Source organism: Temnothorax longispinosus, chromosome 6 (genome assembly GCF_030848805.1).
Source record: "Temnothorax longispinosus isolate EJ_2023e chromosome 6, Tlon_JGU_v1, whole genome shotgun sequence".
In the NCBI taxonomy this organism is placed as follows: domain Eukaryota; kingdom Metazoa; phylum Arthropoda; class Insecta; order Hymenoptera; family Formicidae; genus Temnothorax; species Temnothorax longispinosus.
The window spans coordinates 16407477-16420477 of NC_092363.1; the positions used below are offsets into that span (position 1 = coordinate 16407477).

Genomic DNA, 13001 nt, shown 5'->3' on the forward strand with positions numbered 1-13001 from the left:
ACACGGCGCCATAAGCGCCATTAACCACAGTCCACATGAAAGCACGCCAATAAACCGCCAACCAATAGGAACAACCTAATCGGAATTGGAAATTTGTCCGATTTTCAATAAAAGAAATAATTGTAAAGAAAATTATAAAAGGGGGTTATCACCCTCAGTGGCAAACTGCAAGTTATAAATTGTTGGTTGAAGAATCCAAGTGTCCAAGTGTTGCGTAATTAAAAGAAAAGCGACGAGTATGAATGTAATAATAAACACGTGCAAACAAACGACGAGGATAGCCGTGAATTTATTGAAGAACGGTACTAACCTTTCTTCAAGAAAGTATGCCGCTACTATAGCCGACTACAAAATTACTTGGGTACGACCGAAGAGAGTGTCGAATTTGTCATTAGAAAAGTCTGGCGATCAGGGGTTAAAAGTCGATGTCACGTCATCTGATTTTGGCAAAATGTACAACGAGTTACCTGAACTGAAAGAGTAAGTATACTAATGGTAACTGGACAAACATATTTTTTACCTTTTATTTTTTTATTTTATTGAATTATTGAATATTTTTGTCAGTGCCAGTGACATGGTTAAGAAGATGTTCACCCTACAATTTCTACCTCGCAAAGAAACAACTCGTGCCAGAAAGGAGAAGGTTTTAGAATTGGTCAGAAGGCACAGATTAGATTGGAAATCGCCAGAAGCTCAGAGTAACGTAACACTCGGATAAATCATAAATACCGTGGATTTTATAGACTGAAATAGGCTGTGACCTGTGACTGTCGCGTGCTTTTGCTTTTCAGTTGCCACTATGACCGGTGACATACATCAGTTGCAGCAACATTTAACGGAATATCCCAAACATACGAAAATGAAAGTTAAATTGTTAGAAACGATCGCGAAGCGAAGAAAAATGCTGAAATTCTTGCGACAATGGGATTACAGACGTTTCGAATGGGTCTTGGAGAAACTCAATCTTGTTTACAAACCGACGCCCGAGTGAGAGTTTTTACTTTTTACTTTTTTTTATGTTATAAATTATACATAATAATTTTTCGGCAAAACGTCTTACAGGTTTCCACATCAGATCACTAGAAAAGATTCCTTAAGACGATTAACGGAAAAGCATTGCGACAAACTCGTGCAAAAAAAGTTGGATGCTTACAAAAGAGAACTGAAAGTACTGCAAAAGGATTTTTACACGGAAAAGGCAGAGAAGCTTGCGTTTATCAGAAAGGAAGAACTAGCGTGTGGGTTACAACCGTCTGTGAGCGAAGAGGATATTGCATGCGCCAAGTTGAAAGCAAGGGAATATCAAACGTAATATATCGATGTGTAATGTCGTTACATTGTATAATTCCTTAAATACATCCGCATTTGTGATACATTTGCATTATTTGAAATTTATGGCAATCACGTTGTTATAATAACTTGGTGTTAAATTAGCCGGGCCCGGGGGAAAAAAAAAAAAGAGTCTGTCGCGTTGACGCGTTACCTACGGAGCGAGCCGACGATCACCTACGATCGATACATATATATCGACATGGTTCCCCGAGCCTGCGAGAGTAGTTGACAGTTTCGTTAGTTTGATAACCGTACGTAGATCTCGCTTCGATCGTTGGCGGTTGGACGACTATTTTTTCGCGATAACATATACATATGTAAGAATGTAAGCAAAGTGAAAGTATCCATTTGTGTATGTACATGTACGCATACATACATAACTATAATCAGTATAATCTATACGTGATCATCACGTGGAAAAATTATCGCTTATGTACGTTTTTGACGGCCAATACAAAAAGAAACTAAGATTAAATAAAAACGTTACACAGTCCACAGTTTACAGTCTTTTATAATAGAGGAAAACACTCGCGATCGAGTTCTCTTCTCTCACGATTTATGTTTTATGTATGTACATAACACGTGTCGCAAATCGCAAGTGCTTGCAAAGATCTGTGCCGTGTGTAACAAATATAATAAACAAACAACGGATTCATTGAAAGACTGCTGACTGCTGAGTTTGACATTCGCAAAGTCCACAAGTGGAAGCTCGAATCTTTCGATACGCATGGATGCACGAGTAATTATCTATAATTATCGAGCGGCCGTAACGTGCGTATAATATATAGTATAATATTTGTGGATATATACCCCCAATAGAGCGTGTAAAAACGCGCGCGAGCGAGGAGTGCGGCGAGTGGCGAGGAAGCTTTCAAGTTTGAAATTTTTTTCAGACGTCTGTAACAGAAACATTCCTGTGCATTTATAGATATCATCCCTTTAGATTTTAGGTGAAACTTGTGAAAGCGTCGAGAATATGTGACATTGACAGGATTCAGGATTACGTGCGATTATGTAAGTTCGATCGCTCGTACCGTCCGATGGAAAAAGAACCACCCGCAGGTACCGCGTCCACGGTCCACGTATGTACGGACGTCGGACGGTATTGTACGATAAATTTCATCAAACATACAAAGAACGGGCATGACGAGCCGTGTAAGCCGTAACAAGGTGTGTTTGTGTGTTAAATTATTTAATAAACAAGTGATTGCGCACACATTTTCCAATCCTTCACATCTAAATAGATTGTTTATGTATTGCCATGTTTACGTTATGTTTACTCTGGAACCTTTTTCACTTTATAACGTGAATGATTGATTGATTGATTTCTTTAGACTGGATATTTTTGCAAGCAGTGCTACAAAAATAAAAAGTAGTTTTTAGTTAAACTAGATTAGATTCTAAGATTCGATTAAATGCATTTCAGTTATATAATTAATTTATTAACTGTAAACGTGATGAAAGATATATGCACGTATAATAGAAACATTATTATTATTTATGATGAAGTGTGTTAAATGACAAAAAAACAACGTTAAGTACTTGACAATAGTTGACATGAACGCGGTTGCAATTATTGCAATATGCACAATATTTATTTATTTGTTACATTTTTAAAATCAAGGTCTTCAAAACCATGTGTTAATTTTTCGTGTCGTCCTAAAACGTGTACCCAAACTGAATCGTATATATAGTAACTAATAGTAAGAATAAAATTTCAAACAAAACACAAATTTTTGATATTTCTAACGAAACAAACATGAATGTTTGATGATTCATAGAGATTGTGTAAGCATAATTTACATTGTATACATGTAGATTATTATATTTCAGGCATAAATGCTCAACCCTAGGAAGAACGACTGAACGACGGCGACGACGTATGGAAAATGATAACGGCAAAGACATGGTCGATGATTGAACATCATCTTAACTCGATGTTCCCCAGTTCCCATGTTCGCGAGTTTACAACGGCCTACCAGCGACCCAGCCAGTACATACAGGGGGATACAGGATACAGCATGCCGTACGCCGTACTGCGCAATCCCATCGTGGCGGCAGTGGCGGTACGCGGTACGCGCGGCCCAATAGGCCAGCAAAAATGCAAGTGAATGTTCGCGGTATATATATATATAGATATAAAGAAGAGTCGCATCGCGCATATAGGATCGTCGCATGCCGCAACTCTCGTAATCCGACAGCCGGGATCATCTTACAACTTTCGTGCAACGTCCGCGTGATATCCGTGTGTTCGCGGGAACGAGACGAGGCGAGACGACACGACGGCGACGGTTTAGAATTAAAAAGCGATCGATAATACCTTTTTCAATCGAACCGCGCCGCGCCAAGCCAAGCCGCTCATCCGAATCTGTGCACGTGTACGCACGCGTATGTACGAAAACGCGCGCCGCGCCGGCGAGATAGAAAACAGAAAACTCCTCGTGTTCTCCTCGTGTTCTCGGTAATTCGTCCGTGCGGATCACCACAATGCTTCTTTCTACGCGGAAACGTAATTTTGAAGAAACCTGCATCCGTAGTACGGTCAGTATTGCAACGTGTAATATTCCAAAATTAATGTTACATATATCACTGCAGTTTTTTAATATGACGTGACATTATTAAATATATTTTTTAGTCTCGCACATAAATAAGGTATCTCGTATATAACTAATCGCATATTTATCACCAATGTTATTTGCACTATGAAAATCAGCGTGTGAATAAATAGCGTCGTGGAAGTATATTCCGTTTGCTAAATCAATGAAACGATTGGATCTTAAAGAATTGTTAAAGACGTGTGTCATCGACGTATCACAAATTCGTCGTTGACATGTGAGTTAACGTTATTATATTATTATCTTAATTTAGGTGCAACCCGATGAATATTATAGATTGTACAATTTTGGGAGGGGAATGGATTAACGAATGCCGCCTTGGATTTTCCTCCTTCCTCGTTTCCAGCTAGATTCACAGGCTTGTCCGCTCACACACAGATCCATATTCAATCACAGATTGTTAGCGATCACGAAACATGTGAGAGATGAGAGATCGCCAGATATCTTTACGTATTCTTGAAACGATACAACGAGTAGCATAGTACAACGATAGATGGTAGACGATGAAAAAGAATTATCGCGACGTGGAAGGACTCCAACGCGTGCGTTGGATCATCGGATTGTGCGTTAGATGCTTTAATTTCCGAGAGGAGAGGAGAGGAGAGTCGCAAAAGAGGCACGGTGGAGTGTCCACGACTGATACAGTGTCGTAAAGTTATAACTGTATCCCAGTTACCGCCAGTAAACTTTATATATAGCGCGCGCGCGCGCATTAATTATACACATATCAAAACATAAGATAGAATCTTTCTCGACTTTTTCCGTCTGACGCAAATACATGTATTGTATCACTTAAGCGGGGCGCACACACTTTTGCACAACGCATACGGCGTAAGCATAAGGAAATAGACCACGCAGTTTTCTTATGCTTACGCCGTATGCGTTACGCAGAAGTGTGTGCTCCCCGCTTTACGGTGCGGCGCGGCGCATGGCGCATATATGTACGGCGCGCGATCGCGTTTGTATCTGTTTGAAAAATTGTCACGGCCGTCTTCTCTCATTCCCAGATATTTCTTCTCTACGCCTCGTTCAGCTTTAGTCGAGCAAATCTTCCTCGAGGGTAAGTGCACGCGCGATGCATTCTTGTAAAAAGTTAATTATAGATATAGATTCGAGCGTATCTAGAAATGTGAATTTACTGAAAAAGCGAACGGAAGAAATTGCAAAGAGTTATAAGCCTGTGCCTGTGCTCTCGCGACAGATATTCCTCTGGACCATTCGGAAACTCGAGGCAGAGGCACGCCTTCTCGTGCGCACCTCTCGATTCGGCGTCCGCGTCGCCGAGTGCCCTCGACCCCCTCGGGCCAGCTCAGCCAGCTGTCGCTTGCGCGTTGAAACCCGTATCGCGCGCGGCCGATGCCGAGATTATCAACCAGCCGGGATCGGCGAGACTACCTACCTACGTTAAAGTGTCAGCGCCTTTGTTGTACAAGCCTTTACCGAGGACGTCTTCCTTGGTATACGTTGCACCGCCCATTGTCAAATCCGCGTCAGCTATCGTGGCTACGGAACCGAAGACGCTGGAAAAAGATGCTCGATACATGGTAAATTAAATAACCGATTCAAACTTGGCGACTGCTCACATCGCAACCATATATTTTCATATTGGTTTGAGAAGCTTACTATATTTACTAATTACTGCGCGAGTGTTAAACATTTCCGAATAAAAGAGAGACCTTTTCATTTTTTATACTTGCAAATTTTGCTCTTTCGAAGACGTCTCTTTTACTTACAAGACTTCTCTTATTTTTATCTCAGGCATATCCCAAGTATTCTTTCAATTATGGCGTGATCGATGGATATACTGGCGACTCTAAATCAGCGTGGGAAGAGCGAGACGGAGATACGGTTAAAGGCGAATATTCGGTGGTCGAAGCGGATGGAACTATCCGTACCGTTTCTTACACGGCGGACGATCGTAATGGTTTCAATGCGGTTGTGACTAGAAGCGAGCCTCCAAAGAATACGAAATCTGCAGTTGAAGTAAAAACATTCGTACCTGTTGCCATATTTGCTAGGGACAGACGTAAAATTTAATGTCAGCGCAATCCTCACGTGCTTTTCCTTACATGCAAAATATTACGCATGTCTTGATTCCGTTTGCTATTTTCAATGCAAGATACATCGATAGTTCTTTTGTGTTCTGCGTTCTGCATATGCTTGAGAGAATACGCGTATCTCTCTTTTTCTCTGCTTTATTTCATTTTTAAGTGGCACTTGTACGCAATGTATCACACCCACGTTACATTATATATATCGCGCGTCTCGAGTCTGAGATTGAGCTTTATTATTAGTCTATTATTAGGGTTGCTACCTCTCCGGGTCGGCTTTGACTCGGAGACTCCATCTGGTTTCGGAAGGCTTGTGTTCGGGTTCCGGCTTGTGTGAAATGTAAAACAACTTACCTGATTTTTAATTTAAAAAAAAGGAAAAAAAAATGGACAATTCCCTGAGTGAATGGCGTTGGGAAAAGAAAAACTGAGAAGGATCAAATTAGGATAAATGGGTTCCGAGCTCGATGTGTATCTTACAAGGCTGCGTTCAGTATGGAGACAGTAACTCAGTGAGCGCTTTACGGATTATTGTCTGTGACTAGGATATTATTCTTCCAGATTCTTTTTGATGGATCCAGGGGAGTATATAACAATCAAGGGCGTTTTTAATAATTATGATTTAATCATTATTTATACAATTTATATATTTTTTGTTTGTTAACTACCAGAATTTTATTTTATTTTTTGATAACTTATTGTTAGTCATTTCTTATCTTATGCCATTTTGACTATTCTTTTGTTTTGACAATTTTTATAATAAAACACTCGGGTGATATACATTAACTTATTTTCTTTGTCTTTGGGTCAAAACGATAGTTTAGGTGGCAACCCTATTTATTACATACATATGTATGTATACAGCTAGGGTATAGGGTACAGTGTGTACAGGGTGATTCAAAAGGTTATCCTTAACAAAACCTTAATAAAAACAAAATAAAACTAGTGGAAGAGTAGTAAATTGCGATTATTTCATTGGTATATTGTCTGAGTTCCAAATATTCAAAGGCCTGTACTGATTCAAGATTACTTTGGAGAACATGGGTTCTTAATCGAAAGTTGTTCTATTTTGACCCTTCTATTATATGCTCCTTAAGTTTGGCAGTAACCTTTTGAATCATATCCTGTGGAACACACACACATCTATGAATAAAGTTGTTTATACATACATTGAATATAAAAAAGTTCTTTTTACATCTTGTGGTATAATTTTTTTACCTCTTTGTAGACCGTTTAGTGCATATACTTACGATATTCGAAGAACGTTTCTGCCAAGTGCATTTATCTTACCTCCGTACGTAATTTGATACCTTTTGTTGGTGTAAAATAAATAAAATAAATTAAGTTCTTGGATATTATATATAAACACGATATAAAGAAAATCTAGTTTTATTATTCTTAAAGTATAAAGTGTATGTAAGATTACGAGTTAACATTTAAATTCGGACCTCTCAGTAATTCAAAATTAAATCTTTAGAGCTTAAAGATCGAGAGATACGACATTCTTATCTATTTTATTATTTATTTTTCTCCTTGTTATTTTTATCCTTGTTATTTATTTTTCGTTTATGTGTCGTAAATTATATAAAAACGTGATTACCATACGTGGTAATTTTATCATTTGGCAATTCGGTATATCAATTAGCATTATAATACAAATTAAATTAAAACTTTGAGTCGATACATATTTTGTTAAATAAATTATTTTTATTTAAAAAATTGTATGTGTGTGTGTGTGTGCGTGTGTAGAATTACATACAATTTGCAATGTTAATTACTTCGGTCAGACACACACATATACACATTTGCACACGCGTGCACGTACATACACATGCAACGCATAGGAGTCCTATATTATTTTAAGGTTATTAACTTGCACGCGTGCGTGTGTATCTCGTGAATATATCTTGTACTTTAATACTTTTTTTCATAAAATTTAAAAATAGCTTCTAAAAAGCTTTAATACTGCAAGAAACGTTATAAATACGAAATGTACTTTTACATAATTGTGGAATGTGTGCTAGCTATGCTTGTAGTATATATACTATATATATACTATATATAACTTGAAGGGGCGATATTCTTTGGCTTATTTTAAGAATACAAGGTCCTATAAACATGTGTCCTAAACTGCTTCGTTTTCAAAATACAGTCAAAATTGTGGAAGAAAAATGAAAATTTCGAAAATCTGGAAAGCGGTTAAAGATATTTTATTCAAATTTGGTATGCGTACATACGTGTGGTATTAAGAATCATTTTCTAGTACCGATAAAACATTTTTAGATCCACCAGGAGCGTACATCTTTGATACCCTGGTATTTTGAAAACGAACCAGTTTAGGACACATGTTTATAGGACATTTTTTCTTAAAATAAGCCAAGGAATGTCTCTCCTTCAAGTTTATCTACTTACTTAGGAAACACCCTATTTATAGCAAAACAAGCATATAGCTGCACGATACAAAAAAATACAATAAAACTAGATTTTTTTGTTGTTTAGCTTAGGAGACAAAATGTGTTAATTTAATCATATAGTTTTATATTAAAATGGAAATATTTTTTGTTTCCGTTATGCAAAAAAATGGATATCTATGCCTAATGATAGTATCTCACTCAGACCTTGTGCAACAAACATCAAATACGATGTGAAGATTACAAGTGAAAAAGAATTCATAAATGACAAACATAATGTCTATATCGCTTAATAAAAGAAAGAAAGGAAGAAACATAGAATTAACACGTGTCTCATTAACGCACATGTTATTAGAATTTCCACCTATTTCTACCTATTCCTAGCTCTTTTATTGCTATTCTTTTTCGCGCTATTTCCAGATTTATTTTTGGAGTCTTTACTATTACTGTGACATTCTTTGATAGGTGTGGCAATATGTTCTAAATTTCCATTGGACATCGATCCATTTGTAAATTGAATCGAAGCATTGTCCGAGCTATTGAGAGCGCCACTATTTTGGACATGTCCGGTTTGAATAGAAGTATGATTTTTTCCACTAGCTTCTTTGTTATTGCTGGAAGGAATCGCATTTGAATTGCCAAAGTTGCAATTGTCCTCGCTGCCGCTATTCCCAATCTGAGACTCTGATTCGCTGTATCGTTCAACTGGAAGCAGGGATCTCATATTAACGGTATAAAATGTATACAAATGGAGAGAAAGCAAGCTGATAGGAAGATATAGATATCGATCGCAGATCGCAGATGGAGATACGCAGGTGCATAAGCGAGTGTTAGAAATAAAGTCTTTTCACGTACTGTTCTCACGCACGGCGCATCATCTCTTTCGTATTATTAGATAAACATTTGTGTGATAAAAATATTATTCATTTTCATTAGAATTAACTAATTAATCAGTTGGTATGCTACACTTGCCATATTTGCAAGATACTAATCGACATTCCTTTAAAGCATACCGTTATTTATACCTCGAGACACATGCATAGAGATCAAGAGGAAAACGAAGAAATAATAATAAAAGAAGAAGAAAGAAGAACCACCATCATAATTTATCATAAAATATAATTTATATAATACTATAATATATATAATAAGCACACAGATGTGTCGCGACTAATTCTATTCGAATATGGAAAAACTTTAATAATCACTCGAGCATCATTGTCACACATAAAATCAGTCCGCATTAATGGGCGATACCTGACATTTTCATGAATAAAAATAAACGCATTTTAATGCAGCACGTTTCTACGTATATTGAACAATGTTAGTTTTATCATGAATATTAATTTTCCCGTAACTTAGATGCGAACTCTAGCAATCTTGTGTCTTCTTTCAGACGTGAAGCAATCCAAACAAGAAAATCAGTGTGCAGATATATTCTATTTATAAGACAGTAATACAATAACGTAATGTCAGGGAATAATTCCAATTAAATGAAAACAGTTACTAAACATATTTGTAAAAATTAAAATGCTATTATTTCTACAGAAAAGAGAATACGAAAGAAAAGTGTACAAAATATAGATAGAGATCCAAATAAGGATAGTATTTTTATAAACAAATAAATATATAATCACGAATATCCATTGAGGTCCTTACTTTTTTCTTGTGTATTCTCAACGAGTCCGCTAACCGCCTATAATAGAAAGTAATGCAGATTAATCTAACGACAATGTATCATTCTGACCAGATTAATAATATATTACACGTATGGAACATATTGAAAGTGTGCGAAAGAAAGTACACGTCAAGTTTAGTTTTATAAATAGTATCTACTTGTATCACGTATATAATGAATGAAACGCACATCACGAGAGAAAGATGTGGTTAAATAGATGCGTGTAACTACTTACTGCCATGGATGTAATGGACGATTTAGAAAATAATCTCTCTGCCTCTTTAAATTTCCTGTTACGCTTATCAGCTTTACTGTTGGTATTTTTGTTACTCGCTAAATATCTATCCCAACCTCTTATTATATTTCCATACAATTGAGTGTCCTCTAAATAACTTCCCTCGAAGGCATATATTTGACGTTCCAAGTTGGCTAACGTCTCCTGCAAAAATTTATCTTTGTAAAAATTTGACGGTATACAAAATATCGATCGTTATACAAATTATTAATGATTGCTCCCAACAACTACTGCTATCTTATGACACGACAAAAGTATCAAACAGTGTCCGAATTTTCTCCTTTCTTTCAAACACCACACACACCCACACACACTTAATAACCTACGTACACCCACGCACGCAATCCATTGTTCATTATTTATATTTCAAGTAAAACGATAATTAAAACGTGTCAAGAATTTTGCATCTTATATGCGTAAGTGCGTAACGATATTTCATGCTGCATGCTGCATGCATAAAAATTGACATAACATGGTACTCACAGCAATCTCGGCTTTGCGTTTCACTAATTCCGCCAATTCCGATCGCAAATCCACTGGAGATTTCGTGGACATCTTTCAAGTTCGTGGAAAATCGTTTAAACGACTATAACATTAATAAAATTAAGAAAACAAAATCGATATGCCACAACGGTCCAAAGTAACCAGGTAAACCAGGTTGTATATGTATACACAATATATATATAATATATATGTGTATAGTTTACTCAGTATTGCCAATGGCCGCGTTCAGCAGCAGAACAAACTAGAGCTCTAGTAGAACAAACCGCTCACAGTAGCAATCGAACGTGATTGGCTCTTAGGGCCAATTTTACCAACCACAGTTAGCTTAACCGACGGTTAAAGTTAGCAGGATTGACCAATAGAAAGCAGGGTGGATTCATTTCTATTGGTCAATTCTGCTAACTTTAACCATCGGTTAAGCTAACTGTGGTTGGTGAAATTGGCTCTTAAGCCTTGTGTCCACGATGCTAGAAATCGCTCCGAGATCTCGGACTCGGACAGAGAAAGAATTAACCAATCGCAATCGTCAATTGGTGAATTGTTGAAATATGATTGGTCAATTTTTTCTCCATCCAAGATCCGTAACGCGTAACCGCGTAACCAATCAGAAGCGCGAATATGCATAACCGAAAATGCGAAACGTTTCTAATTGGTTACGCGGTTACGCGTTACGCGGAAAATACATGCCATGGGACTCCAGCCTTTAGCATTACTTATGGCTCCTGCCCACAGGACGCGAAAACGCTTGCCGCACGGCAAGAAGCGACGCGGTAGCCAATAAACTTTTGGTTCTTACGGAAAAGCGACACGTTGCGTGGCTACCGCGTTGTTTCTTGCCGCGCGGCAAGCGTTTCCGCGTCCTGTGGACAGAAGCCATTAGGCTGAGTTTCCACTGAGCGCGTCACGCGTCGCGTCGTCACAAGTTAACCAATCAAAACATCCCATTTCATTACATTCTTGTGACGGGATCGAAATGGGATGTTTTGATTGGATGACGCGACGCGTGACGCGCTCAGTGGAAACTCAGCCTAAAGACGACACTCAATGGCCGCGTTCAGTAGACAAAACTGTTGAGTGTCGTCTTATCGATATGCTACGCTGATTTGTTGGGTCTAATGCCCGATCTACAATAGCTGTAGTAAGCTGTAGTAAGCCTCAAGCCGTAAGAAATTGACCAATTACAGGCGAATGTGAGGAGAATAATCGACTGTGATTGGTCAATTTCTTACATCTTGAGGCTTACTACAGCTTACTACAGCTATTGTAGATCGGGCATAAAAGTAAGAGCCACGCACGTGGTGCTACTGAGCGGTTTTGTTGAACGCGCCCAATAATTATGTCAAAATGACCAATCATATTTTATCATTAAGCAGATTAGCAAAGGCGATTGGTCATTTCACTCATTTTCAATGGACTAATCAACGATGTTAATCAGAGCTTGGTCGAAGTGGCCCTAAAATTGACATTACAATTGTTTCTTTATATCAGCTGTTTAATTTGGTCGATTTTGGTGGGTTAGCCAACTGTGGATATTTAATTACCGTTATACTTGTAACGTATACATATACCGTTGCGAATGTCATTAAACGGTGGGCCTTGGCACATAGAAAAACTTAAGCAGTAAGAAATTAACGGTATGGATTCGCTACCGCTTAGGGCCGTGCTTAAGTTCTTGGCTGTGATTGGCTGCGTTTTGCCGAACATCTGCTTAGCTAAGCGAAAGGTAGCAATTTGGGAAAAACCATTTGTAGCCGTGATTTTTCCTAAACTTTAGCCAAATTAATTAACGAATCTCATTAAACTTATGCTCGTTTTAATCAGTAAGATCAGCCGCAACCCGGTACAGAGCCGGATTTTCCATTTTGGCTCTTAAAAATTTATAATAAATAATATACGGACTCGCAGCGAGTCGCAGCTAAGCCAACCCGACAGAGGTCTCCACCGTGTCTCCTGCCGACCCTTAATGTAATTGGTTGGATCCAAAGGTAAGAACCAATCACATTCAATTGCTACCTTTCGGTTCGCTAAGCAGAGGTTTGGCTGGACACGGCCGCATTGGCTGATTTGCTTACTGCTTGGGTTTGTTTTTCTATGTGCCAAGGCCACGTTACTACA

At 38.0% G+C, this 13001-nt stretch overlaps 3 protein-coding genes across 9 annotated transcripts; 2 read left to right on the forward strand and 1 right to left on the reverse strand.

Annotated features, from left to right (window-relative positions):
• Positions 1-111: 111 nt before the first annotated feature.
• Bonsai (small ribosomal subunit protein uS15m) lies at positions 112-1373 on the forward strand. Its single transcript, XM_071780337.1, has 4 exons — positions 112-480; positions 565-698; positions 792-987; positions 1063-1373. Exons 1-4 carry the CDS (start codon positions 239-241, stop codon positions 1310-1312), a joined length of 822 nt encoding a protein of 273 aa, XP_071636438.1. The 5' UTR covers positions 112-238; the 3' UTR covers positions 1313-1373.
• A 557-nt stretch (positions 1374-1930) lies between these two features.
• On the forward strand, positions 1931-7192 carry LOC139814220 (uncharacterized). Of its 7 annotated transcripts, XM_071780333.1 has the most exons (7): positions 1931-2071; positions 2152-2227; positions 2276-2502; positions 3166-3398; positions 4955-5007; positions 5149-5491; positions 5706-7192. In XM_071780333.1, exons 4-7 carry the CDS (start codon positions 3222-3224, stop codon positions 5982-5984), a joined length of 852 nt encoding a protein of 283 aa, XP_071636434.1. In that variant the 5' UTR covers positions 1931-2071; positions 2152-2227; positions 2276-2502; positions 3166-3221; the 3' UTR covers positions 5985-7192. The 7 variants fall into 7 exon arrangements, with proteins under 7 accessions (XP_071636434.1, XP_071636433.1, XP_071636430.1 ...); XM_071780332.1 differs by lacking the exon at positions 2152-2227 and having other exon boundaries at positions 1938-2071; XM_071780329.1 differs by having other exon boundaries at positions 1965-2207.
• Positions 7193-8370: 1178 nt separating this feature from the next.
• Eaf6 (chromatin modification-related protein EAF6/MEAF6) lies at positions 8371-11058 on the reverse strand. The gene is made up of 4 exons (XM_071780338.1): positions 10866-11058; positions 10323-10526; positions 10069-10105; positions 8371-9114 (listed from the first exon to the last, which is right to left on the reverse strand). Exons 1-4 carry the CDS (start codon positions 10935-10937, stop codon positions 8780-8782), a joined length of 648 nt encoding a protein of 215 aa, XP_071636439.1. The 5' UTR covers positions 10938-11058; the 3' UTR covers positions 8371-8779.
• Positions 11059-13001: the final 1943 nt, after the last annotated feature.

Coding starts and splice junctions, on each gene's coding strand:
- Bonsai (XM_071780337.1), top strand. CDS start 239: ATGAATGTAATAATAAACACGTGCAAACAAACGACGAGGATAGCCGTG. Junction 699..791: donor GAAATCGCCAGAAGCTCAGA/GTAACGTAACAC, acceptor TTTGCTTTTCAG/TTGCCACTATGACCGGTGAC. Junction 988..1,062: donor GTTTACAAACCGACGCCCGA/GTGAGAGTTTTT, acceptor AACGTCTTACAG/GTTTCCACATCAGATCACTA.
- LOC139814220 (XM_071780333.1), top strand. CDS start 3,222: ATGATAACGGCAAAGACATGGTCGATGATTGAACATCATCTTAACTCG. Junction 5,008..5,148: donor CGAGCAAATCTTCCTCGAGG/GTAAGTGCACGC, acceptor CTCTCGCGACAG/ATATTCCTCTGGACCATTCG. Junction 5,492..5,705: donor AAAAAGATGCTCGATACATG/GTAAATTAAATA, acceptor TTTTTATCTCAG/GCATATCCCAAGTATTCTTT.
- Eaf6 (XM_071780338.1), bottom strand. CDS start 10,937: ATGTCCACGAAATCTCCAGTGGATTTGCGATCGGAATTGGCGGAATTA. Junction 10,527..10,865: donor AACGCAAAGCCGAGATTGCT/GTGAGTACCATG, acceptor AAATTTTTGCAG/GAGACGTTAGCCAACTTGGA. Junction 10,106..10,322: donor CGTCCATTACATCCATGGCA/GTAAGTAGTTAC, acceptor TTTCTATTATAG/GCGGTTAGCGGACTCGTTGA.